The 27,181-nt window shown below is 29.6% G+C and overlaps 1 protein-coding gene across 13 annotated transcripts; it reads right to left on the bottom strand.

Annotated features, from left to right (window-relative positions):
* Window positions 1-2,957: 2,957 nt before the first annotated feature.
* On the bottom strand, window positions 2,958-27,135 carry wupA (wings up A). Of its 13 annotated transcripts, XM_036371680.2 has the most exons (11): window positions 26,977-27,134; window positions 21,382-21,424; window positions 20,710-20,898; window positions 20,354-20,482; window positions 20,143-20,266; window positions 13,290-13,390; window positions 8,129-8,172; window positions 7,335-7,476; window positions 6,650-6,692; window positions 5,037-5,078; window positions 2,958-3,654 (listed from the first exon to the last, which is right to left on the bottom strand). In XM_036371680.2, coding segments are annotated over exons 2-10 (789 nt in total). In that variant the 5' UTR covers window positions 21,397-21,424; window positions 26,977-27,134; the 3' UTR covers window positions 2,958-3,654; window positions 5,037-5,076. The 13 variants fall into 13 exon arrangements, with proteins under 13 accessions (XP_036227573.2, XP_036227569.2, XP_036227581.1 ...); XM_036371676.2 differs by lacking the exon at window positions 6,650-6,692; XM_036371688.2 differs by lacking the exons at window positions 13,290-13,390; window positions 20,710-20,898 and adding an exon at window positions 19,404-19,504.
* Between the last annotated feature and the right edge of the window lie 46 nt (window positions 27,136-27,181).

Genomic DNA, 27,181 nt, shown 5'->3' with positions numbered 1-27,181 from the left:
TTCGCCCTTCTATACGTGCTATTATTAACTTCAGTTAATTTACGACTTTTAATATACTTTTAATATTAAATCCAATATTTTTGAAACATATTACATAAAATATGAAGCATAAATAAAATTCGAACTTAACACCCAGAAGGAAACATCGGAGACCCTATAATATTCCAAAGCTTTTAATAAAGTTTGCCATTACGGACTACTAAACAAAATTAAGATGCTTTTACCAAAAGCATATAAGAATATTTTAACACATAGACATGTTCTCTGATTTAAAGGAAATAAAAGCTGGTATTCCTCAGGGTAGTGTATTAGGACCCATTCCTTACCTACTCTTTACCTCCGATCTACCACCCGACGACAATATTTGAAGATGATACTCCTGTTTTGTCTGTCGACGAAACATTTAAACAAATTATTAAAAAGGACAGCTAAATGACGAATAAAATCAAATGAAATTAAATTTCATTTACAACAGTATTAGACTGTATGTTATTAACCGTTAATGGAGAAACGGTGTCCAAATACCATCTCTATACTGCGAAATACCTAGGCATGACCCTGTATAAAAAACCTTGATAAAGTGCTCTTGTCTAAGAGAAAAAAAAAAAGAATTAGAAATAAAATTTAGATATATATAAGATATTAAAATAAAATATATATATAGCACTGTCGTACAAATCCAGCGATTTCAAAACATAATTTCGAGATGCGCCGTCAATACGCCATGGTATATTCACAGCCATCATCTTGAACGTGATTTCGAAATTGACTTAGTTTCCGCATCAATCTATACAAATATGCAAAGCATCATATTGAAAGACTTTCTCACCATGTGAACGCTGAAGTCTCTGCTCTCTGTCGCCCAAAGTAAATGGTAAGAAAGGCAGAGCACCAATAATTCATTTGTACTAAACAATAAGCAAGCAAAATTGTTCGTTGGTTTATTTTATGTTGACTAGTTACAATGGCAATGAAATAAAAAAAATATAAATACAAAAATTATATATTAAATCATAAAAATGTGTTCAAAATTCATGTAAGAATCATTTGAATATTTTATGACGTCAAAAGTAAAATAACAACACATAGCTGCAAGAGTACAATAATAATTTTTTGTTCCCGTGGGACTTGACATAATCATCATAACATTGCCGCGATTAAGACAATCGAATCTTTCGCGACAATTCAAGAAGGATACGAAATATTGCGAATGAAAGGAGTGTAGAGAACAAGAAATTATGTTTGTTAATTTAAATCAGTAATAGTGTCATTGCTTTTAATTTTGGAGATACAAGGACAGATTGACCACCGAATTGGATCATTTCAACCTATCGAATATAGACAGTATACATTTTTACAAATATACTTCATGGGCAACATGGATAAACAACTTGATCGCAGTTAAGAGATTAGTACAGCAATTAAAAGAGAAATTCTTCAAGATTTGCAGCAACTACTTCATGAACATCATACATTAACCAGGCTGTTCAAGAGTGCTTTGGAGCGCATGCCAAATGATGACTACAACCGTACCGAAGGAAATGCAGCTGATATTGGTCGATTGACTATTCTGTCGACGACGTACATATGTAGGTGGTCCACTACATATGCAAGAGTATGCGCAAGATGCAATGTCGTGCAATGACGATTCAGGCTAAAAATGTGGTCCCTGATGAACTAAATTGTTAAACAATGCGTCTTTGGAGATACTCGATGCTGGATGTATTCAATCGAATGGCATAAACGAGGCCTGACGCACGCACAACCGAATAGATGATATCATGTGTGTCGAGATTCCCGTTCACGAAGCCATGATGTTGTAATTAAAAATTTGATGAAGATGTTCCAAACCATATCCATGGAAATTAAGGGCGGAGACTGTCACTGGCAACGATAGTTATCTACTGTGTCGGCGTCGATCATCAGATGATAATGGTCGAACTACCACAACAACAACAACAAGTGAAAACAATTGACTTCGTTATAGACAATAGTTGGCTTGTTATACAATACAAGTATATAATATTAGACACTTATTTCCAAAACGTTCAAGACACATTGCAAAACGTTCAAAGTATTGCAATTCAGTGAAGTCCATAAAATACATTTGCAAATATGTCACGAAAGGCAACGATAGGACGGTTTTTGGCATCCAATCCTCCAATACCAACGATAAATTGCCCGTTATTAAGTTGGTCGTTATGCCAACTATAAAGAAGCGATTTCACGTTTATTCCCATTCCCTACTCACGAACGTCATCCTACAGTTGTGCATTTGGCTGTGCATCTGGAGAATGGCCAACGCGTCTATTTCACGACTTCGAATGTTGTTCAGCAACAACATTGACCAGTTTCTGCGATCTGTCAAAGTAATCCGTTTGCACGTACTTTTCTTTACACGGATATGCTAATATACAATATTAAATTTAGAATGCTTCGAAGAATCGAAGAATTTTCAACAACGGTAGCAAGGTGATGCGGTTCCTGGTTACCCGGATATGCGTTCTACTGATGCTCTTGGTCGTATGCATACAGTTCATCCAAAGAATGACGAATGATTATTGTTGTGTACGGGCCAACGTCATTTGAAACACTATGAACTGTTAATGGCATAATATTTCCAACAAATAGAGCTACATGTGAAAAACTCAATTTACTAGAAAATGATACCCATTGGCATACGACAATCGTTGAAGCCAATAGCTCTGCATCTGCATGTAGTGTGAAATTATTTTTAGGTATTGTTTATATACTATTTTATTGAAGGAGAAAATAATAATATTAGAATATTTTAATTCATTTTGTTGTTTTCGATTACTATTATATTTTTAAATGTTAAAAATGTTTAAACTTTTATTGAAATTAACTAATGCGGAAATTAAATCTTAATGTAGATTTATTATTAAAAAAATGTTTTTTCTTACTATTTTATTTATAAAAATAAAAAATTCTAATAATTAAACGAAATTTTTTTGGCTTTGTTGTAATTTGCCAACAATTTAGTAAATTCACATTTATTGATTCACTTAACTCATTTTTACATTCAGTAAGTTGTTGTAATATGGTGTTATCAACCATATTTACAATAAACAAAATTGAATACAAATAGAAATTGAATAATTGAACAAGATACCATTCCAAAACCACAACACGCCGAATTTTCTCGACTTGATTTTAGGATAAATTGTCATTATAATTAATGAGTATATTTTATAATTTTTTATTTTAACTAAATTCTTTTGTGTTGGTATATTTATTATTAGTTTATGTGTGTAATTTTTAATTAGTGTGTAGACACCGCTGCAACTGAGCGCTGAGCATCTACATCCAAAGCAAAGCGCTTGTTTTTAAGCCTTCTATCAAATTTGTGCCTCTTTCCCCCCGTTGCTGTTGCAAGTTGCCAATATTTTACTCGGTGGTGTTGTTGCTGTTATTATAGTTATGCAGAATTATAATAAAAATCGGGTTTATGTATAGTTTTTTTTTTAGATTTTTCTTTTCACTTAATAAACATATAACTTTATATTTAAAAATATTTGTTATTGTTGGTATTGTTCTAACTTCGCTGCTTCTCTGCTAAAAACAACACCCGTTCCGATGTTGCCAATTTATTCTTACATCATGATTTTATGCTGGTGTTTCTGGCGCGTGGTCCTAGAAGAATCGTTTAGAATTAAGTATGTTTATGTGGGTGTAGAAATTTTTAAAAGCACACGGATTGCCGGGTAAAGTGCGCATACGAATGATGGTGGAGACACCTTCTAAGGACGCATACAATTTGGTGGAGATTTCGGTTGGTTGGTGCTTTGGCTCTTTGGTTGGGTTTGTCATGACTCATATGTATATAAATATGTATTTCATTCCATACAATACGTGCGGTTAAATAACTATATAGGATACGCTGTGGACTCATTTCAAACCAAAAATTCGTACAAAAAACCAACGAGAAAATCGTCAAGTGGAAACAGCCAAAAATTACTTATATGTATATGATGTTACAAAATTAAGAATGAAATGAATTAACACTTCACTCATTAATAAAAACAGCGAATGAAAAAAAATTAATTTGGAGAATAAAACTACTTGTATATAAAATGGATATGAAATAGAAAAAAAAAAACATTAAGGTAAACAAATATTATACGAATTAAAAATTGAAAATTATAATTTAAATAAATTAAAAAATTCAAATGTGCAAAATAAATAAATTAAAATAATATAATTATTATAATAATTAAAAACAACATTCAAAAAAAAAAAAAATAAAAGAAAAAAACAATTATAAAACAAACTAAACGAATAGTAGAAAAAAATAAAAATAAACATTTAAGCAATAATAAAAAAATTTTAAAGCAAAAATAACTAAATTAGGAAAATCAAAATTATCGAAATAGATTTAAAAATGAAATGAAAAGGTTTGTGTTAGATTTGAAATCAAAATTACAAACTGAATTAAAATACAATATAAAGTAATAAAGAATTAAAAAATAGCGTGCAAAAAACCAATAAATTTAGTTTTAATCGCTAATTGATTTAAATCACTTAATATCAAAAAAGTGATAACAAAAATTTTGTTGGTGTTTTAAATTTTTTTGTGTTTTTTCTCTTTTAATTTTTGTTTTGTTTATATATTATAATTAAAAAAGTTTGCTTGAGTAAATCTTTGATAATTTTTTTGATTTTTTTGTATTTCTTTGTTGTTATTAACTAACAAAATAATTTTCTAGTACTGCATTGAACAGCTGTTGTTTTGCTTTAATTAGTATTTCTATACAATTGATTTTTTTTCTGTACTTTTGTTTTGTTGTGAATTTAGAGAAGGCGATTTAAAGTGTAGAAAAGTGTTTTTGTTGTTTTTGGGTTGTAACAATTAAAATTACTTTTTAAAAAATATATATTTGTAAATAATGAAGTATATTCATAAATTTGATGTTGTTTGAATGAATAAAAAAATTTAAATAAAATTTATTATTAGGGCGGGAGTCACACACAGGTCGGGTACGAGCTTAGGCATCGACTTCAACTTCCTCCTTTACCTTAGCATCACCGGGTTTGCCCTTAGACCAGTCGGGTTTTTTCTGCAGATAAGAGTTGATAAAACATACGTTTGTATATATTGTCAATAACAGAGTTTCACAGTCAAGGCAAGACATTAAAAACTAAACGAACATATACATACATATGCATATATTTATAATAAAAAGTAAGTAGAAATCAAAATTGTTTGCTACACATAGGTCACTAACAAAAATACAGTGCCACTATACATTAGCGTGTGAATGCTCGAGACTAAAGGTGGGGAGGTGCACAGGGTGGCATACAGACGTGGGGGGATTCACAGTTGGTAAAGGGAATATTAAACAAGTAAACAAATTTAGAGGAAAATACAGATAATTTATGAAAACCATTTTTTGATGACTCAGAAATTTTTGCTTGCTCATTGCTCTTGGCTTTCTTTAAATACCCAAAAGCAGATCCTGTCAATATTTTATTATAACGCCTGAAGCTATACAGTGATTCTAAATGACATTTTTATAGGGTAAAAAATCACGAGACTTTAATTAATTTTCTTAAAAATTGTTGTAAAATATACTCATCTCTCGTGAATATAGTAAGTTCTTTTTATCTATTAAAAAAAATTTTCAAACAATAATATTTCGTTAAAAAAATGTAGCATTTTCGAACTGAATTCTTTTTGAATAATCACAAATGTCGAAAGAAAATATATTAAAATTAAAGAATATTCTTACTACTGCCTTATTTATACCTCTCGCACAGTTTATATTGCTTATAAGCCTCACAAACTTCAATTGTTCTACTAGCAATTAATAGGCTTTTTTAGATAATGCCAAATTGACACTACACATATAAAAATTTTCTGCATAGTAAAGAAAATGACTTTCAATGAAAAATTCGACAGAAATGTGCAGTTCATACTTTGAAGAATCTTTTACAGAATTAGTCTAAGATTCGTATACGTTAGTAAAGTTATTTTTTTTATTAAAAATTTGGCGGACTATAAGTCTTTCTATGGTACTCACTTATAAAATTTATGCTCTAATATAATATACTTATTTTCAATTTATTTTCCCAAAATACCGGCTTAAAAAATTTAAGGTTATGTTTGAATAAAATTTTAAAAATTTTTGCAACAATAATCTTAAGGTTATGTTTGAACAAAACTTTTAAAAATTTTTCCCATTAATTTTTTATGATAATACACAACTTGTATGCAAGTTTTCCTAAAAAATACTTCGAATTCAATTGTTTATTAAAAGCTTTGCGGAAAAAACTAACTGAATTTCTAAAATAAAGCTTCAAATATTCCTTTACAAATAATTTTCCTGACTCCAGAATTTACTTTTCCAATTCTTTCACTTTCACAACATTATTTGAGCTTAGCCTGCGTTTGGGCGTTATTCCTAGCTCATATATAAATGTTACATGCCAAACATATGGACATAAAATAAATGTTTCATTCAATTTTGGTGCTCAGATGCTTCTATGAGTGTGCAATTTCCAAACATAAAAATTTTGCAACACAATTCATGTGTACATATGTATGCATGTAAACATATAAGTTTCCACTACAAATTGACACGGAACAGTTTTTTTTGGAACTTTGGTAATTTATACACAAATTTCTTACACTTTTTGACTGTTGATTTTAATTGAGCATCTTTTATCTTTTTCTATGGAGCGCAGAAGTGTTGTGGTTGTTAGCGATGGAAAAGAAAGCATTAGATTTTTTTTATAAAACCAATAGTGTTTTATGTACAATTTATAGCATATATTCGAATATCAATTTATAGAAATATTGCAAGAATACCATAATTATAAAAAAATATTTGTTATTAATAGATAAAAGAATATTCCTAAGCTAATTAATAAAATAGTCGTATTGCAATAACTAGTTTGCTTTTAGAAAAGTCAAGCAATCAGCTTTTATGTACAGAGCCTAGTGTCACGTCAGCAAAACAATGCATAGTGTGAAATTATTTCCTATTACTACTATTTTCCTCTTCATAGTGATTTTAATTAGTTTCTTAAATTATATTTGTCTTTCCTGTAGGTTAGGAATACGTTTTAAGCTCTGAGTTTTTTTATTAATATTAGCAATTTTTCTGCTGATTTAAAGGGCTAACTATATATGTCAGAGCTCTAATTGGAAGCTTTACTATAATTATGATATAAATTTCTAGGCATAGGTTTAACTAGAACAAATGTATTCCATAAAGAAAGAAATATCTTCAAAGAATATGAATTGTAATTTCTAGTTTGATATGTACTTAAAAATATATGAATTCAGTGAAAAAAACAATTTTCCAACTCACCTCCTTCTCTTCTTCCTCCAATGTGAATTCCTTCTTCTTAACAACCTTAAGTTGATTACGGAAGTTAAATTCGGCGGCCTTCTTTTGGAGCTTGGCGAATTTGTTTTCATATTTGGAGACCTTCTTCAAGGCTGGTTTCACGCTACAAATTGAAAAGAGAACAATAAAACGGTATCAATAAAATGAAAATATTGTGATCAAGGCAAATATTTTCATAACATGTACTTATATGTAATAAATAAACTAATTTGTACTGGCTATCAAAAGCATAGTTTAGCTGTGGAATGTTTTTAGGTAACGTAGCCAAAATTTTTGTTGAATTAGCAGAGTAATTGAGCACTCATACGCTTGTATATACAATATATATACAAAAAATATGATATATATATGTATATAATGGATGTATGCGACTCACTTAAAATTGGCAAATTGGGTATTTGAACAAACAACTGATATAAATGTATTAGACTGCTATAATTATATTATAAATTTGCGAGTACATAAGGTAAATAAAGATCAACGATTATTCTATAATAACCAGTTTTGCATGATTGAATTAACAAACATAAATTAAATTAATTTATATTGCATATTTGAAGACGTATTTTTTGGAACGGTGCTTATACTCAGACTCAATTTGTGTCACCACTCATTCTTCGCTAAATTGATCTATAGCTCAATCAAGAACCTTTTATAGAATAATGGCAAATACCTTTATGTCTGCCATAATAAATAAATTTTTGTTTCTATATCAAAAAGTAAGTAAAATAAATCACGTAATTAGAGGTACTTACAACTTGCCACGCAGGTCGTTGACTTGGGCATTGAGATCGTTGATCTATAGTAAATAGTAGATTCCATAATATCAACCAATAAAGCAAGGAACAGCAGCCGAAGAATATTCGAAGGTGGAAAAATAGGAAAAAAAAACATTAATAACATATTTCAAAGGCTTAAAAAATACATCAAAGCACTTTGCTAGCTAAACTTAATAAGAAGGATTATATCAAATAAGTAATATTTGGTTAGACGTTTTTTTTTTCATAAAAGAGTACAATACGGATTAGATGCATAACAAATATGGCTACATACATACATTTTTAGCGTGTGTTAATTTTTTAGAAAATTTTATTTATATATATTTTTTTGTTTTTAATAAAGAAGTAGTACTTAGAAGGCGTTTTTTACAACGTAGCACAAGCCTGCAAGATACACGACAGCAATTCCGGCTATAAGACGGTGTTTCCATACAGCTTTTGGCTTTAGTAAATTTCAGAAGAAGGCGGAGAGAGAGTGATAGACAGCAGTTTGTAAAATTAAATTTTTTTGTTGTTATTTTGATAAATGCTTCCAAGTTTTTTGCCATTTAATTTGGTTAGCACGCTTGATTTTAGTTTTATTTTCTTTTTAATATTTTTTCAATGATTATGCTTATATAATAGAAAAGTAGGAGCTTTGTTTTAATTCAGAATCGTTATAGCTGATTCTTTGCTAGGATTGAAAGTAGTAAAGAGTTACTTTACAAATGTATAGTTCGAAAATAAGAAGAAAATTAATAGTTTCGAGTTTGTTTTTAGAAAGCATCTGAACAACATAACATCCAAATGTCGATTTTTTCGGTTTCCAAATTTCTTTTAACAAATAAGTTGTTTACTCTGCGTCTGACGTATAGGTGGCTTGGAGTGAGAGGCTCAACTTTATTTTCTTGCTATAATAAGTTAGCATTTTAACTTTTAAGTGGATATTTTGTAACAACATAATATTTTTTTGTAATAATATTTTGAAATTTTTTAAAGGTAATTTTTATAAACATTTTTGGAAATAATGATTTAAAATTAAAAAAAAAATATTTTTGAATTAATTTAATTCATACTCTTATAATAAATTTTTTATTAATACTGTATTTTTAAATTATATTTACGTTTGTAATGCTATACTGACACACTGTCCTCGTTCTCAATTGAAGTTAGTTGTAGTAGCAAGTGAGCGTGCAATGCAAGTGAGAGCGAGCACAGTGTTCATATCACCGCAATGTTCATATCACTGTACTATATAGCATGTGAGTTACTCTTACTACAATTTTTTTAATATATAGCATTTTTTTTAATATCTAAGTATTGATCAAAAAAAATATTTTAAAATTTATGTAGTAAGAAAAAGTTTTAATTCAAGCTTTTTCGTTTCTAACTTAATATTTCGTAAAACATTTTTTATGTTGTGAAAATTTATAATTTTTAAATTATTTTAATTTTTAATTCAGTTTTGGCAATTATTTAATTAAGCCCTTCTTATCAGCAACTTTCCTTACTCCAAACCATTTCACCACTACTCTTCATATGTTTTCAAAAAATATGCTTCTTCATAATCTAAAAAACCTTTCATTTTATACTTGCGCACTTTTAAGTTGAATTAAAAATAATCTAACTGAGGTACTGCACAGTATGGCACACAATTTGTGTTTTACATAAGTTTTTTGCGTAGATATATATGTATTATATAAAAGATATTTCTGACGATAAATAATAATACGAAAAATATTTCGTTACACAAAAAATGTAATTGCATGACTGTTTTGAAAGTATAAGAAATAAACAATTGCATTAAAAATGTTTGTGTTTTTTATTTGTTGTAAATAGATTAAACGTAAATGGATAAGAGTAAACAATATTCTATATTAAAGGAACCAAAAAATTGTTAGAGAAATGTACTTCTCAAATAATTGTTCGTATGTATACAACTAAGGCAGGGTGTGGTAAATAAAAATGTAGCAAATTATAAAAACAAAACTTTCGATCGCATCGGCAATAAATTAGATCATTGAAGAACAATTAGGGCTAGTTTAAAGATGTAAGACAAAATCGTAGTACTCAAGAGAGAGAGAGAAAGAGATAGATTTTTTAAAAGAAAATATGGTGAAAATATGTCAAAGAGTTTAAAAATCTCTAATTTTGGTAAAGAGTATTTGAAAAGAAAAAGGGTAGAAAGTTAAATTTTAATAGCTACGTAATCATGCTTTGAAGTTTCGAAAACTTAAGTATTGGTGTTTTGAAACTTTATAGGCTTTTTGCCACAGATAAACTACATTTCTCAACGTGGTATTATATAGTTGCGGCTTCAAGCTCTGAAATGAATTTGTAGCAAAAACCAAATTATAAAAAAATTTAAAAATCGACGCAAAACTACATTAGGCAAGGCGCTCAGTGGTAAGAAGAGCAGATGGGTACGAAGAGCAAACTACCAAAAATGAAGAAGAATAAAAAATAATCAGCAATGTAGCTTTGCGCCGACTATATGCTTAGCCTTACTTTAGTGAACTCATAACTCAAATGTGAACTGCTCCAACTTCGCATTTGAGCATAAAAATAGGTATTTAAAAAAAAAACAATTATAATTAATTTAAAGTAATCAATGCTCACAAAAATCTACAAAAATTTCTTAAATGTCTTCCAAAGATGAGAAAGTAAAACGGAAGATAGAAAATAAGTAAGACAATAAGAGAGTAAGAGAAATATAAACTAGGAGTATTAAGACTATAAAGAGCGGCTCAAAGGAGCAAATCAAATGCGTACTGGACTTGAGGAAGTTCGTTTTCGAGTTTAGTTAGCGATAGAAATGAGTAACACATTTATTTGTTTGTATTTAGATATAATTTTAGTATTTAGTTGTACATTAAGCTATGCAATTTTTGTGTATGAAACGATTGTTTTTTTTTTCAAAAATATAATTAATTGTTTTTAAAACACGAGTTTGTTACAGCACTGTTAAAACGTATTATTTTGGCGTATTTTGTGTGTGTTGATTTTAATTCTAGCTTGTCAACTGTTTGCTGTTGACTGTTGACAAGCTAAAAGGAATCCACAATGATTTAAAAAAAACTATGACTGATTAATGGAGTTCACAAAATTCAACACTAAATAATTCGCTACTTTTTTATTGTTTTTTTTTTTAACTGTACACTTTAAATTTTTTTGTTTAATAATAAATATGATTACATTGTTGCATTTCGCTGCTTACTGACTGTTATGATTACAAATTTAATGTGCCATACTGATGCTGGTCATACTCGAATTTGTCATGGAAATTTACAATCAATCTTTTTGATAAAAATATGTTTTTGTTTTATAACCTGCGAAAATTTCTTCAACAAATATTTAACTACAAAATCGACTTTTGTTTTTGCAATTTTTGTTGTACGTATGTTCAGAACACTTTCATTCAAATATGTTTTCAGTTTTGGCGTAACGTTCGAATTATAGCATGTCACATACGGGGTAACATGTTTCACATATCGCACGAATTCAACGATGGCATATTTTCATCAATATAATTTTTTTATATTTTATTGGTGCATTTTTGTGGATCCTATGTAGATTTTATTTGAATTTGAACGCGCTTGCATTTTGAAAACTATTTACAGATGTTGTTGTTACTGTTGTTGCTTTAGCGCATTTTTTAGGATTTTAATTTGGTTTGGTTGGCTTCAATAGCGGGAGTTTGGGTGGTGGTATTTGTGCAGTGAAACATAAAATATTAAAAGGAGCGAGCGTGGCACAGATAGCATAGACAAAGAGCTGGAGTGCTGGTATTTATTATTTTTTTTTTTTTTGGATTTAGTGTACTGTATTGGCATTATGTCGTTATAATGGCGTTTCAGCGTTATAACGGTATTTGTGAGTTAGACAGTGTGAAACGTCACAATTTTTGGAATGGAATGTACAGTTTTGGAGTGCGTGTGGGCTAATACGTACACAGGCGCCAAGAAGTATGCTTCGAACGATTAGATACGAGTGCTCGCGAACTACTAGCGGCATGTTGGGTTTTTAGTAAATACATAAATGTCTAGCATATTTTTAACAAAATTTTTAAATCTTTTTTTTTGTTTTTTTTTCAGGTTGTAGACAAGTGTTGGGTAGAACAAATAAAAAACACAAAACATAATTAATTTCACTTGCTTGCGTTTTTAATAAACAGAAATATTCAAATAATTTTTTAAGTAAAAAAAAAATTGTTTGTACGTGTGTGCAATGATCATTGTGGAGTTGCAAAATAAAAATACAATTATAGTTATATAAAATTCTTTTTTTTTACTAAAAAGAGTAAAGAATGTGCAAATTTTAAATCTAGAGGTTGATTTTGACAAAGTTTTGATGTTTTTAGATAGTGATTAAAGATGGTGCAAAGAGCCAGTGAGATCATGTGAGCTAGAAGAGCAGCTAAACTACTCAGAGGTCTGATATGTCTAAAACTAATTAATTTATTTACAAAAGTAAAATTATATTATAAGGAGACTAAATATGCGTGTTCTAAACGCGCAAATGATTACAGTGTAGCCGATGAAAGTTGGCAAACTCTCTTAGGCTAAGCACATAGTGGTGCAGCGATGAATGATTGGTGAAGAAAAGTGGCGAAGATAAATAACAACAACATAATAACAATGAACGGCATAAGTGAAAAGGCTCTACTATGAATTTTTTGTCGCCAGTGCTAATTTGCTTCACTATGTGTGCAGCCTAAAGGTGCTTTAAATACAGCTTGCAGCGGGAGTGGTTGATACATGACTATTGCTGACATTGTGGTAATTTTTTTTTAAATGAAACTGTTTAAATTGTCTTTTATGATAAATACTTTTTTCATCATCAATCATCCGATATTTTAAGCCTTGCGTATGTGTGTGTATAGTGTGAGCGATTCTATGTATTTTATGTTGTTGTTGTCACAAACTTTACACTTTTTGTACGAATAACCATATAAAAAGAAACGTTAAACAAGAATTAGGAATTTCCAATGCAATTAACCACAAGGAATGTAACTGTTTGTTGTTGTGTGGGTGTGGATGTGTTTTATGTTTGTGTTTTTAATTTACTCTCACTTTAGAGAGAACAAACAACAGAAAATTGTGTGCTTATTCACTTTAATTTGGATTATTTGAACACGTTTTGGCTAATTTTGCAGTACCTCCCAGTCTTTTTTCCTGACTTCGTATTCCAGATCCCATTTCTGGCCTTCGCATATATACATACGCTCGTAATACTCTTCACAAATCTCTTGTAATTCGCCTGTAAATATGCGTTTTGATATATATGTATATTTTTTTTTTTATATAAATTGTAGTTTCGTATATCATATAAGGGCACACACACACATATAGCGGACGAAGAACGAGCGCTACATGTGTCTATGGCTTAAACTGAACGAAATGGAGAGAGAATGACTGATAAAACTGAGACGCAAAGAGCGTGCTGGCTAACTAATTGTTCAATATATTGCCTCTTTCTCTTCATGTTTTTTGTTTATTATTATATCATTTACCGTTGTGATAATTAGCAAATGTCAAAAAATCTTCATGATGTTATGTGTTCAAGTGTGAGTTTTGCGTTTTGTAATTTTATAAATATTTATAAAATAATTTTTATATATATTAAAAAGAGGAGGACACGCCGGGTTCAGTTGCTCCAATGTTTATGATACTTTTTGGTTCTATTTTATTGGTGGCAAGTTTTGCAAGAACAAAAATATATTTCTTGCAAAATCAATTGATTGCTATTAAATGCATTTAATTGTGCATACATTTTATATTTAACTTAATCTTAAATGTTATGAAAATAATTTTACAAAATTCAAAAATTCCAATTTCAAATAAAAATTATTATGAATAAGATTTGTTTGGAGAAAATCAAATAAAGTTCGAAATTAAGTGCGAAGCAAAATTTAGTTAGAGTCTAAAAACTTACTTGGTGATCAATTAATTTGCAAAAGTTTTGTTAATTTTTTATCACATGTTGATAAAAAAGTGTTAACTGTATTTCAGTCCACAAAATTTAAAAAAAAATTACAAAATTTATGAACTACTTTATGTAATGCATCAAAACAGTTATTTATCATTTAATTGTAAAGGAAATTTAGTTTAATTTTCAATATTTATACTTTAATTTTCTATATTTATTACTTCAAAATTTAAAGTATTGTTTTTGTTGCCAAAAACAGCAAAAAGTTATTCAATTTTTAATTACTTTTTTAATTTTGTATTTTCATCTTGCTTTCAAAAATTTAACCAAGTTATTTGAAGAAAAAATACAATTAGCGTAAGTAGGTTTTAAAACATTGTTGTTGTTGTTGTCGTTTTTTTAATTTCATATATTTTTGGTTGCATTTTTATTTTGGTTTGTCAAATAGCAGCCTTTATTTACCTCTTGTGCTTTGACTTTTTCTATATGCTCTAAATCAAATTTGTCCCCCTCCAAATTGAAAAGACGTTGCCAATATTGTTTGCAAATTGTTTGTAGTTCGGCTGAATCACGTGACATTTAAACAATTCAATGTAATGCCATACATACAGATATAGAGATAAATTTGTAATGCAATTGTTATTGTTATGCTTGTAATAGTTATTAGAAAAAAATATTGTTTTGTTTTTGATTTGTGATATCTATGCATGTAGTAATGTGAAATTTACAATTTTTTCATGTGTCTAGTACTGTTTCTACTACTAATTTCAAAACTAACGAGTGTTTTTGATATTTACTGGCGATCTAGTTCAAATTAAATTAGAAAGTTTGTATTGTGAAGTGTTGGATATAATATTTTTTAAATATTTATTTAAATAAATACTAGTTTTAGTAAAATATTATGCTTATCTATGAAGCATGTTCATTATTAAAATGTCTAATAAATATTTTTTTCAAATATAAATAATTAAAAAGTTCTCATCACATAACATCCCTAAGTAAAAAGCTCGATAGCTTCACCTACCACCATTTTTACAGTAAAACTGCTAAAGTACTTCACTAAGTGAAGTAAAACGATGTTTTTATGTGTTCAGTACAAAGGAAAATAAACCGGTATGCTTTTTTTTATCATAAGTAGCTGTAAGCTTAAAGCTTTCGGCCTTTAATGTTATCTATTCGAAACCAGTGACTAAATGGCACTCTAAATAATCTTGTACTTAATCACATCCCTTAAAACGTACTACATTATTTCAGTATTTAGGAATATCTTTTTAAAACTTCCAAACATATAAAATATATGTTTAACATCCTAGCTTAAAAGCATACCGTGAAATCTTTCTTTATAATGAAGTCCTACTCCATACACACGATAGCCTTTGGAAACATAAATATTAATGAAGAAAAATATAAAAGCTTTAACCAACTCTTAAATCCTCAAGAGCTTGTGTGGGGAGTTTTTAATGAGATTTTTTTTCAAGATACGAGCGGCATAAGAAAAGCTTCTGTAATGAACTCTATTGGTGCGAAGTTTCTTTAGATTTTTCTTGTTGTTTAAATTTTTTTTTGCAGAAAATAACAATACTGAGTAAATACTACAGTTACATATTACAGTTCCACTGAAAGCTTTCGCAAATACATTAAAATTAAATAAGAAAGTAAAAAAAATATTTTTGTGCCAAATTTTTTTGGTAATTTCGTTTCGATTTATTAAAAATGGCTTTGTGACTGATTATGGGTGAAAAAACAGTTTACCATATAATACAGGTAAAAGCTACTCGCTGTCAGAGCTTTCCGTTAGCTTATAATTGAAAGAAGGCCTTCCCCTTAATATATGCTTTAATGGTTTAGTGATTAGGAAAATGTCTAAGTTACATCACTGGAAAGTTGTATAAGTTAAATTTGTTTAGAAATTATTAAAAAAATTAATTTCAACTAAAACTACGCCTGTTAGTTTACACTCTATATGGTGTGATTTACTATTTCTAATTATTTTTTATATCAGTATACCATCGATGCGAAATACTAAATTTTGAACGCAACGAAAATGTTACAAAAATAGTCTTTTCATAAAAAATTATATGAAGGAAAAACTACAGATATGATAAGAGAGGCATGGAAATGATATGAAGTCGGATTATTTCATACACGTACAAGTTTATTTAGTAAAAGCTTCGGCAAAAAACAAAATTCTCAGCTTCCACAAAATATGTAGTGCATATAAAATAGTGTTTAATTCTGTTGTTGTATTTAGCAAATGTAGAGAAATTAGATTGCTTTGAAAAAATCACTTTTTTTACCAGGAACAACAAAAAGTTTTAGAATGAAAAACACAAAACTAAAATAAAAATAAATTTGGCTAAATTTTTGTTGTTGCTACTCTTTAATTACAGTTAAATAGGATAAGAAACAATTTAGGTTAATAAATTAACTACAAATTGCTATGCCATATTTTGAAGCATTAGCTGAGCAAAACGGAAAATCAAAAAAAAAAAAATTAAATAATATTATACGAAAAGCTGATAGTAGTCGGGAAAATATAATTATTTTTGCAACAAAAGGAATTAAGTCTACTGCACACAATCCGTGCAAAAAGTTGTCTAAATTATAAAAGAAAATTAAACTACTTGGCTTGAAATTAATTTTCTACAAAATGCAGAGTTACAAAAAAATAAAATTTGCAGTTAATGCAACTCTGTGTTAGACACACACTCGAAAATTTCTAGCTGTGAAACTACAAAATACAAAACCGCTTGCGAGTGTAGAAATAGATTTAAAATACAAATTTAGTATTTAAAGTTTCTAGTAAGGAAAAAGTCCAACACTACTTGTGCATTATTGAAATAAGGATATTAATTAGCACTTTTTATTTACAAAACTTTAGTTTTATACAAAATATGCGTATTGCATACAACAAGTAATACAGGGTGCGCACCAACAACGAGAACCTTTGCAATAGTTGATTTTTGGTTCCTTACTTTCAACTGTACTTCTAAGTAATATTTTTAGATCTCAAGAAAAAATTAATAAAAAAAAATTAAAAAAAAAAAAAAAAACGAAATACTCAAAAAACATAGGAGCGCACAAAGTCAACTATGAAGCCTGGTCATAAAAAATGATTCGTCATTGTCTACTTCATGTTTTTTAGATACAAATATTTGTGAGTGTGTTGTTGTTTTTAATATACTTTGCAGTGTTACTAACAAAATTCAAAGTAACTACAGTCAAAATAAATTCTAATTTAGATTTTTAGAGTACAAAATATAGTATGTGTATTATCAAAGTAAAAAAGTACAAAACGACAAAAATTCTAAAAAGCGCAAAAAATTGAAACTTTTCAACCAGTGCGGAAGAAGTTTTGCAAAAAGAAAAAAATATGGGCATGAAAAAAATTAATGTTTTATTTCTTGCCTCCAATTCCTTTCGGGCAACCTGATATTCAACGTCATATTTTTGATCCTCCAATTTGAGTATTTTAGCATAATAATCCTGTACAACTTTTTTAAGTGTTTCTGCGGGCAGAAAGTGCAATTAAAAATTGAGAAAACGGTTAATATGGAACGTTTTCGTTTGTGCCGTTGTGTGCTGGGGACGATTTGTGTATGCGTGTTTCTGTGTGTGTACATGTAAGTGGGGGGTGCCATGGATGAAGGGCGAGTAGGCGTAATGGAGAGGGACAGAATTCTTTTTCTTTACGCAATATTTACCATATATTTTATATTTGCCGATTTTATGAAAAAAAATTCTTACTATATATTTTATGTGCCGAAGATTGGTGCAGGTATGTATATTTAAAAAAATATATCCAAAAAAATTATAATAAATGAACCGTGATTTTTGTTCTAATTTCGGAAGTGTGTAGGAAATAAAAAAGTGTGCATTTCTAAATATTTTTATATGCATATTAAATACCATCACTATATACTTTCTGAATATGCAGAAATGTAATAAATTGAAAGGTATGTGAATAAACGGAAAAAAACATGCTAATATAAATAATATGTTATTGTATATTAAGATCGTCTAGTTATACTAGCGGTGTACTTGCTGTACAAAAGTTTTTTATTCCCGAAAATTTCATATTTCATCGACACTTATTTACGGAAAATGTAGCATACATTTAGGATGTCGTATGTTCAAAGGAAAAACTAAAGGTAGCGCTTTGAAAACTATTTTTTACCAACTTTTTATTTACTTTTAAGTCTAATATTAAGTATTCTGTAGCTGCGAATTTATTAAAATCAAAATTTGAGGGGCTTTTATTTTAAAAACTTCTCTAAAAAGCCTAGGTTTGCATACTGCGTTGAACTTTTTTTGAATTATCAAATGACTGCGCAGACAGCACTTTGAGGGTGGAAATTTGATGCAACAGGTAGGTTATAAGGTCCCTACGACTGTTTCTTTCCCAAAATTTGCCGACTAACTTTGTATACATAGTCTGTTAAGGCTATAATAACGGGCAAATACTTTATTAAATATCACTTCCATACATATCTATATATATATATTTATATTATGTATATCGTCACAGTAATCAATTATAAAAAATGAAATATTTTTCATGTATTTGTTTCTAATTGTTTTCGTTGTTGTTGCAAGTTGTTGTATTGAGCTAGAGACGAGTGCAGTAATTTCAATACGCATTATAAAGTGTATTAAAAAGTTTATAAAACACTACTATATATTTATAGTATGTATGTGTATAAACAATATAAGTAAATTTGTAGAATTTGTGTGCAAAAAACGTGAGCATTAAAGTTTGGTGAGTGAGTTGAGTTTATAGTAAAAAATATATAAATATTTTTATAAGTATTAAAGTGTAAAATACAGAAAAAGAGATAGAGAAAGTGTTGTATTAAAAGTTTAAAGTTTTCAAAAGCATTGGTTTAGTGTTTATAGTTTTGTTGTTGTTGAGTATTTTCTTTATACAAAACAGATTAATTGCAGACTGCATTGCAGAGACTCCGCTGCGCGGTCGGTGTTGCTGAACTTATCGCTGGCATCCGGTAACTAAACTACAACAAAAATGTTGGGATAAAATTAGGATTTTTTGGGTAAATTTTGTGCTGCCGCTGGACAAGCTCAGCGCACAGAGAACCGGCGCGGAGTGTGCGTTTGAGTGTATGTGAGTTTAAAAAATTAAACTGCTTTAAATTGTTGTTGTGAATGCACGCATTAAATGTTTGAGTTAAAGTCTGGCAAAAAAAATGTGTTTATTTGAATTATTTTCAATTATTTTTGATTCAGCGCAGTTAAGTGCTAGAAATATATGGTACTTTTTGTTTGCTGATATACTTTTTTCAAAAACGAAAAAAATTATCAAAAGTATGTTTTTATATGTGTGTACCTCAACATCCTTGCGTTTAACAACATACTCAAGGTCATATTTCTGGTCCTCCAATTTACAAATCCTGTCATAGTGTTGCTTGATAAGATTTTTAAGTGTTTCTGCAGATAAGTGGAAGTTAATGAAATGCGTTGTTTTCAACAAAAATTAACACAATTTCATATTTTCTATTTTTTTCGATTTTTTTCGATTTTTTTTATTTTTGTTTTCGTCTTAAAACAAAGATGGTATGTATAACAAAAATATCAGGTTTAAATAATAATTATGGGGGAAAAGAAATAATATGTAATAAAAATGTGGGAACAAAAAGTATAAATGGTTTAAAAAATTTTAGCGATAAGGACAGATTTTATACATAAAAAATATTTTTTAAAAAATCTTTAAAAAATAAATCTAAAAGAAAAAATTCTATAAAAAAAATTAACAAAAATTTGCTTTTTTTTAGATATCATTTAACGAATTTCGTGACAGGCCAGTAAAATGTGTGCATGAGTGCTGCTGAGCATGTATATGTGTGGGTGTGCGTGTTTTGAATTTTTTTTATAAAAAATACGGGTAAATGTATTTGCTAATTCTTGCTAATAATACCAAATTTTTTTAAAGAACTGTGATTTTTTTGAATTTGTTACAAAATTTTGAGATTTCTTTGAAACTATTACTTTCTGCTAATTTGTCTACTTTTTTGATATCATTTAACTGACGATGTGTACATATGTAGAAATAAAATCAGATATGTTACCTTCGCTGGCGTCGCTGAGATTTCTGGGGCTACCACAACGCTCTTCAATGATGCGTCTACGTTCAGCGGCTTTGCGTTCCTGTTCCTTCTTCAACTCCTCAGCGGCTTTCTTACGGAGCAACAACTGCGTATTGGAGAAGAGGAATGCATTTGTGATTTAGAAATAGGTTTTTATTAATATATGTATATGAATTTGTGATTTGCCACTCACCCTAAGTTTCTTCTTCCTTTCTGGTGTCATGAAACCTTTCTTGGCCTTCTTAGCCTTGGAAGCTTCTTCCATACGCTTGCGCACCTCAGCACGCTTGCGCTCAATCTCGGCCTGTTTAGCCTTCTTTGCCTACAAAATAGCCAACATAGATATGTGTGTTTAGCACTATAAACTGTTAATCGACGAATATGGACACATGAACACAACGAATGAGACAGCAGCCACATTGCACTTCACAGCGAGTAACAAGAAGACGGACAGCACTTAGCACCAAAACACATTTGTGATCCACAAATACACACTTTTCGAAACGCTGGCAACATTTAGCATTTTCACAAGGAATTATGCTCGAGTACCTCTTCTTTGGGATCGAGTGGCTTTGCTGGCTTGGCGGGAGCGGCCGCGGCAGCTGGAGCAGCGCCTGCTGCAGGCGCAGCACCTGCGGCTGGTGCGGCAGCGGGAGCAGCTCCCGCGGCTTTTGCGGCCGCTGGTGCTGCTGCCGGTGCAGGCGCTGGTGCGGCGGCTGCGGGTGCCGCTGCTTTCTTCTAAAAGACAAAGATGGAAAAAAGATAAAATTTATTAGTAAAAAATATTGATTTATATGGTAAAAAAAGCGGCATGCAGTAATATGTTACAGATAACGGTGTTAGGCGTGGCGTTAAAATTACATCAATTTTGTGGCAATTAATTTCAAAATACTACACAGCTATTGCATAGTCAGTTTTGCATTAGCGTTGCAATTTTACAAATGCATTAGCTTATACTTAAGTGCCAAAGCGTTTGAAATACAGCTAAAAGCAGAGGTTCAGAATTAAAGCTTTAGAAATATCAAAGCAGTAGTTTAGAAGCGCCATATATCAGAACTGTAATATTCACCTTCGTTATGTCCATTTGTCAATGCCAAATGTGTCATATCGTAAAGCGCGTATTTACTGTAAATATTGAGAGAGTAAATATAAACATTAATTTGGTTTTCTTTTTTCATTTAATGCAATTGCGAGATGCTCAATGAGCGATACTTACCTCACCTCATCATCAGCCATTTTGGATTTGTGTTTTTGGATTTAGTAACTGAAATGAGAAAAATAAAGTTTCTCATCAGTATGTTAAAAGACGAAATTTTGTGACGATCAATAAAATAAATATAAAATTAGATATCTACATATATATAGTCTTGCTGGTTAAGCTTTTCAACATTTTCAAAGTATTTTCGAAAAACTTATATCTATGGATATATTTAATTTCTTACATCGAGAATGGGCTATGGAAGATGTTTAATTTTCCCTAATATTTGTATTTGTTTATGTTGAATACTCTGTTATTACCTTTTGTTTATACTTTTTTTCATAAAAGATAAGAACAATAAAAAATCTAAAAACTTCTAATCAACAACCGATCATAAAAATCATGTATAGTATTGACCTGATCTTATTATTAAAAATTACTTCGATTTATATTTCAACTTTTATATAACTAAAAAGTTAATTCATCTTTGACAAATATACTTATGTCAAAACTTACTCTAGAATGAGATATACCTAATATCTTTCGCTCAGATGATGACTCATTTGTCCATAATTCATACATTTAAAATATGTATACCCTAAACAGTTTATATTAAGTATATATTATATATAAACAATCAGTGTGATCAGATGCGTCGATTCAGCCATTTCCGTCTGTATATAAGAGAACTAGCTTCTCAGTTTTTAAGATATCGATACAAGAATTTGCAAACGTTCTTGTCCTCCCAAAGAGTTGCTCTTTTGTAGGAATCGCCGATTTCGGACCACTATAGCATATTGATGTCATACAAACTGAACTATCAAATGCAGTGCTTATATAGAAAACTTTAATAGCAACGATACAATCTCCAAATAAATTGCTCAGATCGGACTACTGTAACATACAGCTGTCACGCAAACTGACCGATAAAGATTCTTTTATCTATACCTTTGATGCAGCAGAAGTCAACGTTTTTATAAATTTTTTTTTTTTTTTTTTTTTTTGCTATTTCGGACTAGGTACCTACAACTTAAAGTCATTAATTTGTAATATAATCTTCATTATAATGATATTTAAAAGAAAAATTTGAGGAAAGAAATTTTACCCAAGTGTTTTGATAAATATATACCCGTAAATTATTTGATTACAAATAAGTAGGTTCATAGAAACCATCTAAGTAACCATTTGAAGGATTTTTAAGTTTAAAATAAATGTGCACTCTCCTAAATAATTACAGTGTCGAAAGAAACCAAAGGGAAGAGAAATAAAACAAGTTGGTACCAGTGTTTAATTCTTATTAAAATCACTAAAAATTACTATTTTTCAAATACCGGCTCCATTTGCAACTTTAACTTTATATTTTGTAACTAAAGTTACAAGTTTTTGTTACAAATAAAAATATTTTTTTTATTGTATACATACTCATACCTTCATATGCCTATAATATACGGACATATTTTCTTACATACATATAATATTATTCACACATTTTACAGATAAATTGCCTGGATATTAAAAAACGAAAGCAGCTGTCGCTTGGAATTGTTTATATCTAATATATATACAATACATATCAACACCCCCTCGCAACCATTTTACAATAGTATGGGAACGGAAATTTCGAATTTTCCACGCATGAATTTAACACAACAAAAACAAAACCGTGCAGTGCTTTGGTGTGCACAGGTTTTTTAACAAGCCGTATATGGGTGCTGCTTGGCACAAAAGCAACGAAAACAGCGGGTGAAGGCTAGCAAGCGAACAGCCGAGTGGAGGTAGCGTATACGCCAGGGTGTGCGCGATGTGGTGCTCACTCATAAAAACGATCAGACAAAGAGTGTTTTTCTATTAGTATGCGTGCGTGTCTGTGACATACACACATATTTTGGAGCATGTGTTTGTCGACACACATGCACATTAGTTGGTATATATATGTATGTGTTAGTAGCAATAAGGTAGATAAATACTTGAGCATATGAGAAATTGACTCATTCAGCCATTAATTTGCTTTTAATCTGTTAACAGCCAAGCGTGAGTGAGAACACACTAGTGTTGGCAAAAAGTTTGTGGGCGGAATGTTGCAGTTGTATTAGTCGCAGAGATAAATAAGTCGCAATCATATCCAATTTCAAGTGATTACGGCGCTTATATGTATTTCAATTTTTATTGTTATACTGGAAGTATGCTTGTTTTTTTGGTAGTTTGCTTTTCTAAAAGATTTATATGCGTATGTGTGAACCAGTATTGGAGAGAATTCCTAAATTGCAAATCTGTGTGACGGGGCCTTCGAACGATCGAATCTTGCTCTAGTAAATATAAAAATATGTGTTTTTGTTGCTTTGTTATATTTTTAATCGAGTTGTTAGTATTCATACCAATACTACTTGTTCTTAATGGCTACGTGCTGCTTGGCAGTTTTTTATAAACAAAATATGATCTTTTCTGTTACCTTATATTTAACAAATGTTGTAGTGGAATTCAAAATTTAATGAGAAGTAGTTTTATAGACATAGAAAAGTGTAGCTTCTCAGAGTATTATTCATGAATTGTAGCCTCTGGCTTCATTTCATCGAATGTTTTGTTATTTTTTAATCAAATATATTTTTTTTTTATTTTTTATTAAAATTTAGTATAAATATAATACTTTTTTTATTTCTTCTGAGATAATTTTGAAATTCCTTTTATATTTAATCAAATTATATAAAAAAAAAATATAAATATTTTCTTAATAATATGTCTGTCTATAGGTGTATATATTTGATACAATGTACATAAGTTCGAATAATTAAAATTGCTAAGGCCCAGATCTGAATTTTTCAACACAAAATTATTTTTTTCAAAACATTGCATACGACTTTCGACAAACATATTTACATTTGTGTCATAATCTTTTTAAATATTTCTAACCAATTTTGTTAAATATTTTTTTGTTAATGTTCACAATTTGTTTCAGGCTCAAATGCGGCAGATTTATTTATATTACTGCCACTGACGAATATGTGCTGCACAAAAATGATTGCAACATTAAAAACATATGTAGGCATACTTGTAAATATAGGCATGAAAATTAATAAATAAGATTTGTACGTGCTATTTGCGCTTGTGAAATCTATTGTTTAAATATTTGCTTTGAGATCAGTTATTGCAAGAATTTATAGGCCAAAAATAAATTTGGCTTATTTCCTTGAAGAAATAATAAAATTCGCCCGGTGTTTTGCTAACGTCACCTAACACCTACTCGCTCATTTGTAGCAAAAGATATACCTATGTATGTGTGAAGCTAATTTTTTTTCCTACAATTAATTTGACGGAGAAAATACAATTTTTGCACGTAATCATATGAAAGAATTTTGTTTTTCAAATACATATGTAGAGACGTTTAAATGAAGATATGTACAAAGCCAATTGCTTTGCCAAAAAATATATAAATAATAAAAAACAAAACAATTTTTAAAACTTTTTCTTTCAATTTTTAAATGAAAAGTGTGGTATAGATTGAGTATAATATATTGTATTTACAAATACAAAATATGTCTATATATATATATATATATATTTATTTAAACCAACATGCTCATATTTTCACTCAGACTCTAGTTAGCGGTATTATTAATTAATTAAGTCATGTGATTTTATATTGGATTATACGCAATCCGGTTGCTTGATGTGTGCTTTAGACGTAATATCTTTTTAATTAAGTGTCTTTTGTTTTATTAAACCTTTGCTTACATAACGTAAACAAATCTACATATAATAAATTATTTGTTTGTGGAATTTGTAGTCTTAGCAAAGTTCTTTATCAGTAGTTACTTACGAAGCTTGCTTTGAGCATACGATTACTAACCATACATCTTTAGTTTCTCTATATAATTTTAAGCCGGTGATATAGAGAAATACCTCTCATTTTTGACGAATGACATTTTGCTTACAGTTAATACCGTTGAATATACAGTTTCTATTACTATAATTTTAATCTAAAATATATGTTTAGCGTCTTTAGTAGAGGAAAATACGGCAGTAACTCAAAATTATGACTTGAAGTCGATATTCTAAGAAACAGCGAAGCTATAATAGCTTTCAGCTATATGCTAAATTAATCTGATATGAACAATTTGTTGATCATGCCAAATTTCGTGAAGATTTTTTGTCAAATAATAAACATTTTCTATATAAGAACTTGATTTTGATCAATCAGTTTGTACAGCAGCTATATGGTATAGTGGTCCGATATCAGCGGAGCAACTTTTTGGGGAGAAGAGGACGTGTAACAAATTCCAGATCGATATCACAAAAACTGAGGGACTAATTCGTATATATAGGACAAATGGAGATGGCTAAATCGACTCAGCTTATTATTCGAAAATATTTTCTTATTTTATGAACTTCCCTAAAATTTCACAAAATCTTTACCAACAGCGTAGTGTGGTGAATAGATCACGCAAGAATATTTCATACTCCTGGTTAAATTTTGCATTACTATTCAGCTGTCATTGTAGCTGACAATGCAGACATGAAATATGTATTTCAACATATTTACTAATTGTGTACCAAGATCGAGAGATCTTGAAAAGATTATTATACTTTCAATCAAAGTAAATAAGCATGTCTGTATGTGAGTTAATATAATTCAGAAAATTCCTAGCATTTCCTCATATTCACACAATTTGCTTTGCTGGCGCACACACGATCAGTTGTCGGCTCTAGCGCTCGTATACTTTGGGAAGCCACCATACTGGCGTGTAGAGAAATGTTCTATTTTCAGACAAAGTTGCATATACATACATATATACATATTAACAGATACATATACATATATTTGCAGCGCGACACACAACCGCTTTTTCGTTGCTACTAATGCTTTGAGTTAACTTGAGCGCTAAGAAATCGTATTTTTTTTTATACAAATCAATGCTTCTTATTTTTTATTTTTATTTTCGTGAACGACTTACTTGCGTGAGGTAGATGTGTGCGAATGTGTATGTATGTAATTGTGTTAAGGTGATATATATGTGTATATATTTTATAAGTAGTGTATGTGTTTATGTATGTATATGTGCGTAAAAATATATAGACATGATTAAGTTAATATATCTGTGCTTTTCTTAGTATATGTGAGTTTTTTGTATATATTGCCGCGTATATATATAATGTGTGTGTATCCTTCAACGGTAGGTAACCGAACCGCAATTTCGTACACTCATAAACGTTTTCGCATATATTTTTATATTGAAAGAATGTTATGTAATTGCTATGATATACGACCGTGGTACACTTAGATATATATATATATATATATATATACATACATATATAACATATACACTTAATATTTTATTTAATATAGTCTTTTTAATTTTAATAATTTATTTATTTTTTAAAATTTTTTCATTTTTCAAATCTTCACTTCACTTAAACGTTAATTTTTATTACAGCATATTCATTTTCCTCGAAATAATTACACATTTGCTCCTTTTTTATTTTTAATACGTGTAAATATCATATAGTTTTTATTTGCGTTGCCACACAACCCAAAAAAAGATGTATACTTGGAAAAAAATTCAAAGTTCCAGCACCTGCAACACTCCTTCTACTCAGCCACAGCAGCTGATAGCACTCACCTTAAAGGAATTAAAAAATAGGTGTGCGAGCAACCTCACAGATCGGAGAACACTGTTCGAACGGAAAAAGACTGAACGGTCCGACGATCCACGGCAGACTATATTTCGATCGGAATTCGCTCACCAGATCATTTTTCTTGCGTAGGCTTGGCCAACAGCGTAGAAATGTTGTCGAAACGAAGAAAAATAAATATAAAAACACAAA

Source organism: Bactrocera oleae, chromosome 5 (genome assembly GCF_042242935.1).
Source record: "Bactrocera oleae isolate idBacOlea1 chromosome 5, idBacOlea1, whole genome shotgun sequence".
In the NCBI taxonomy this organism is placed as follows: Eukaryota; Metazoa; Arthropoda; class Insecta; order Diptera; family Tephritidae; genus Bactrocera; species Bactrocera oleae.
Note: the sequence above shows the minus strand (reverse complement) of the source record. Positions and strands in the feature narration are given on the sequence as shown.

Bases quoted from the DNA above. Each gene is read 5' to 3' on its own strand.
- wupA (XM_036371674.2), bottom strand. The intron at 17,569-20,142 runs GTAACATATCTG...TTCTGCCCGCAG, and splicing joins TCTCAGCGACGCCAGCGAAG to AAACACTTAAAAAAGTTGTA. The intron at 7,477-8,128 runs GTAAGTACCTCT...TTCAATTTGTAG, and splicing joins AACGACCTGCGTGGCAAGTT to CGTGAAACCAGCCTTGAAGA.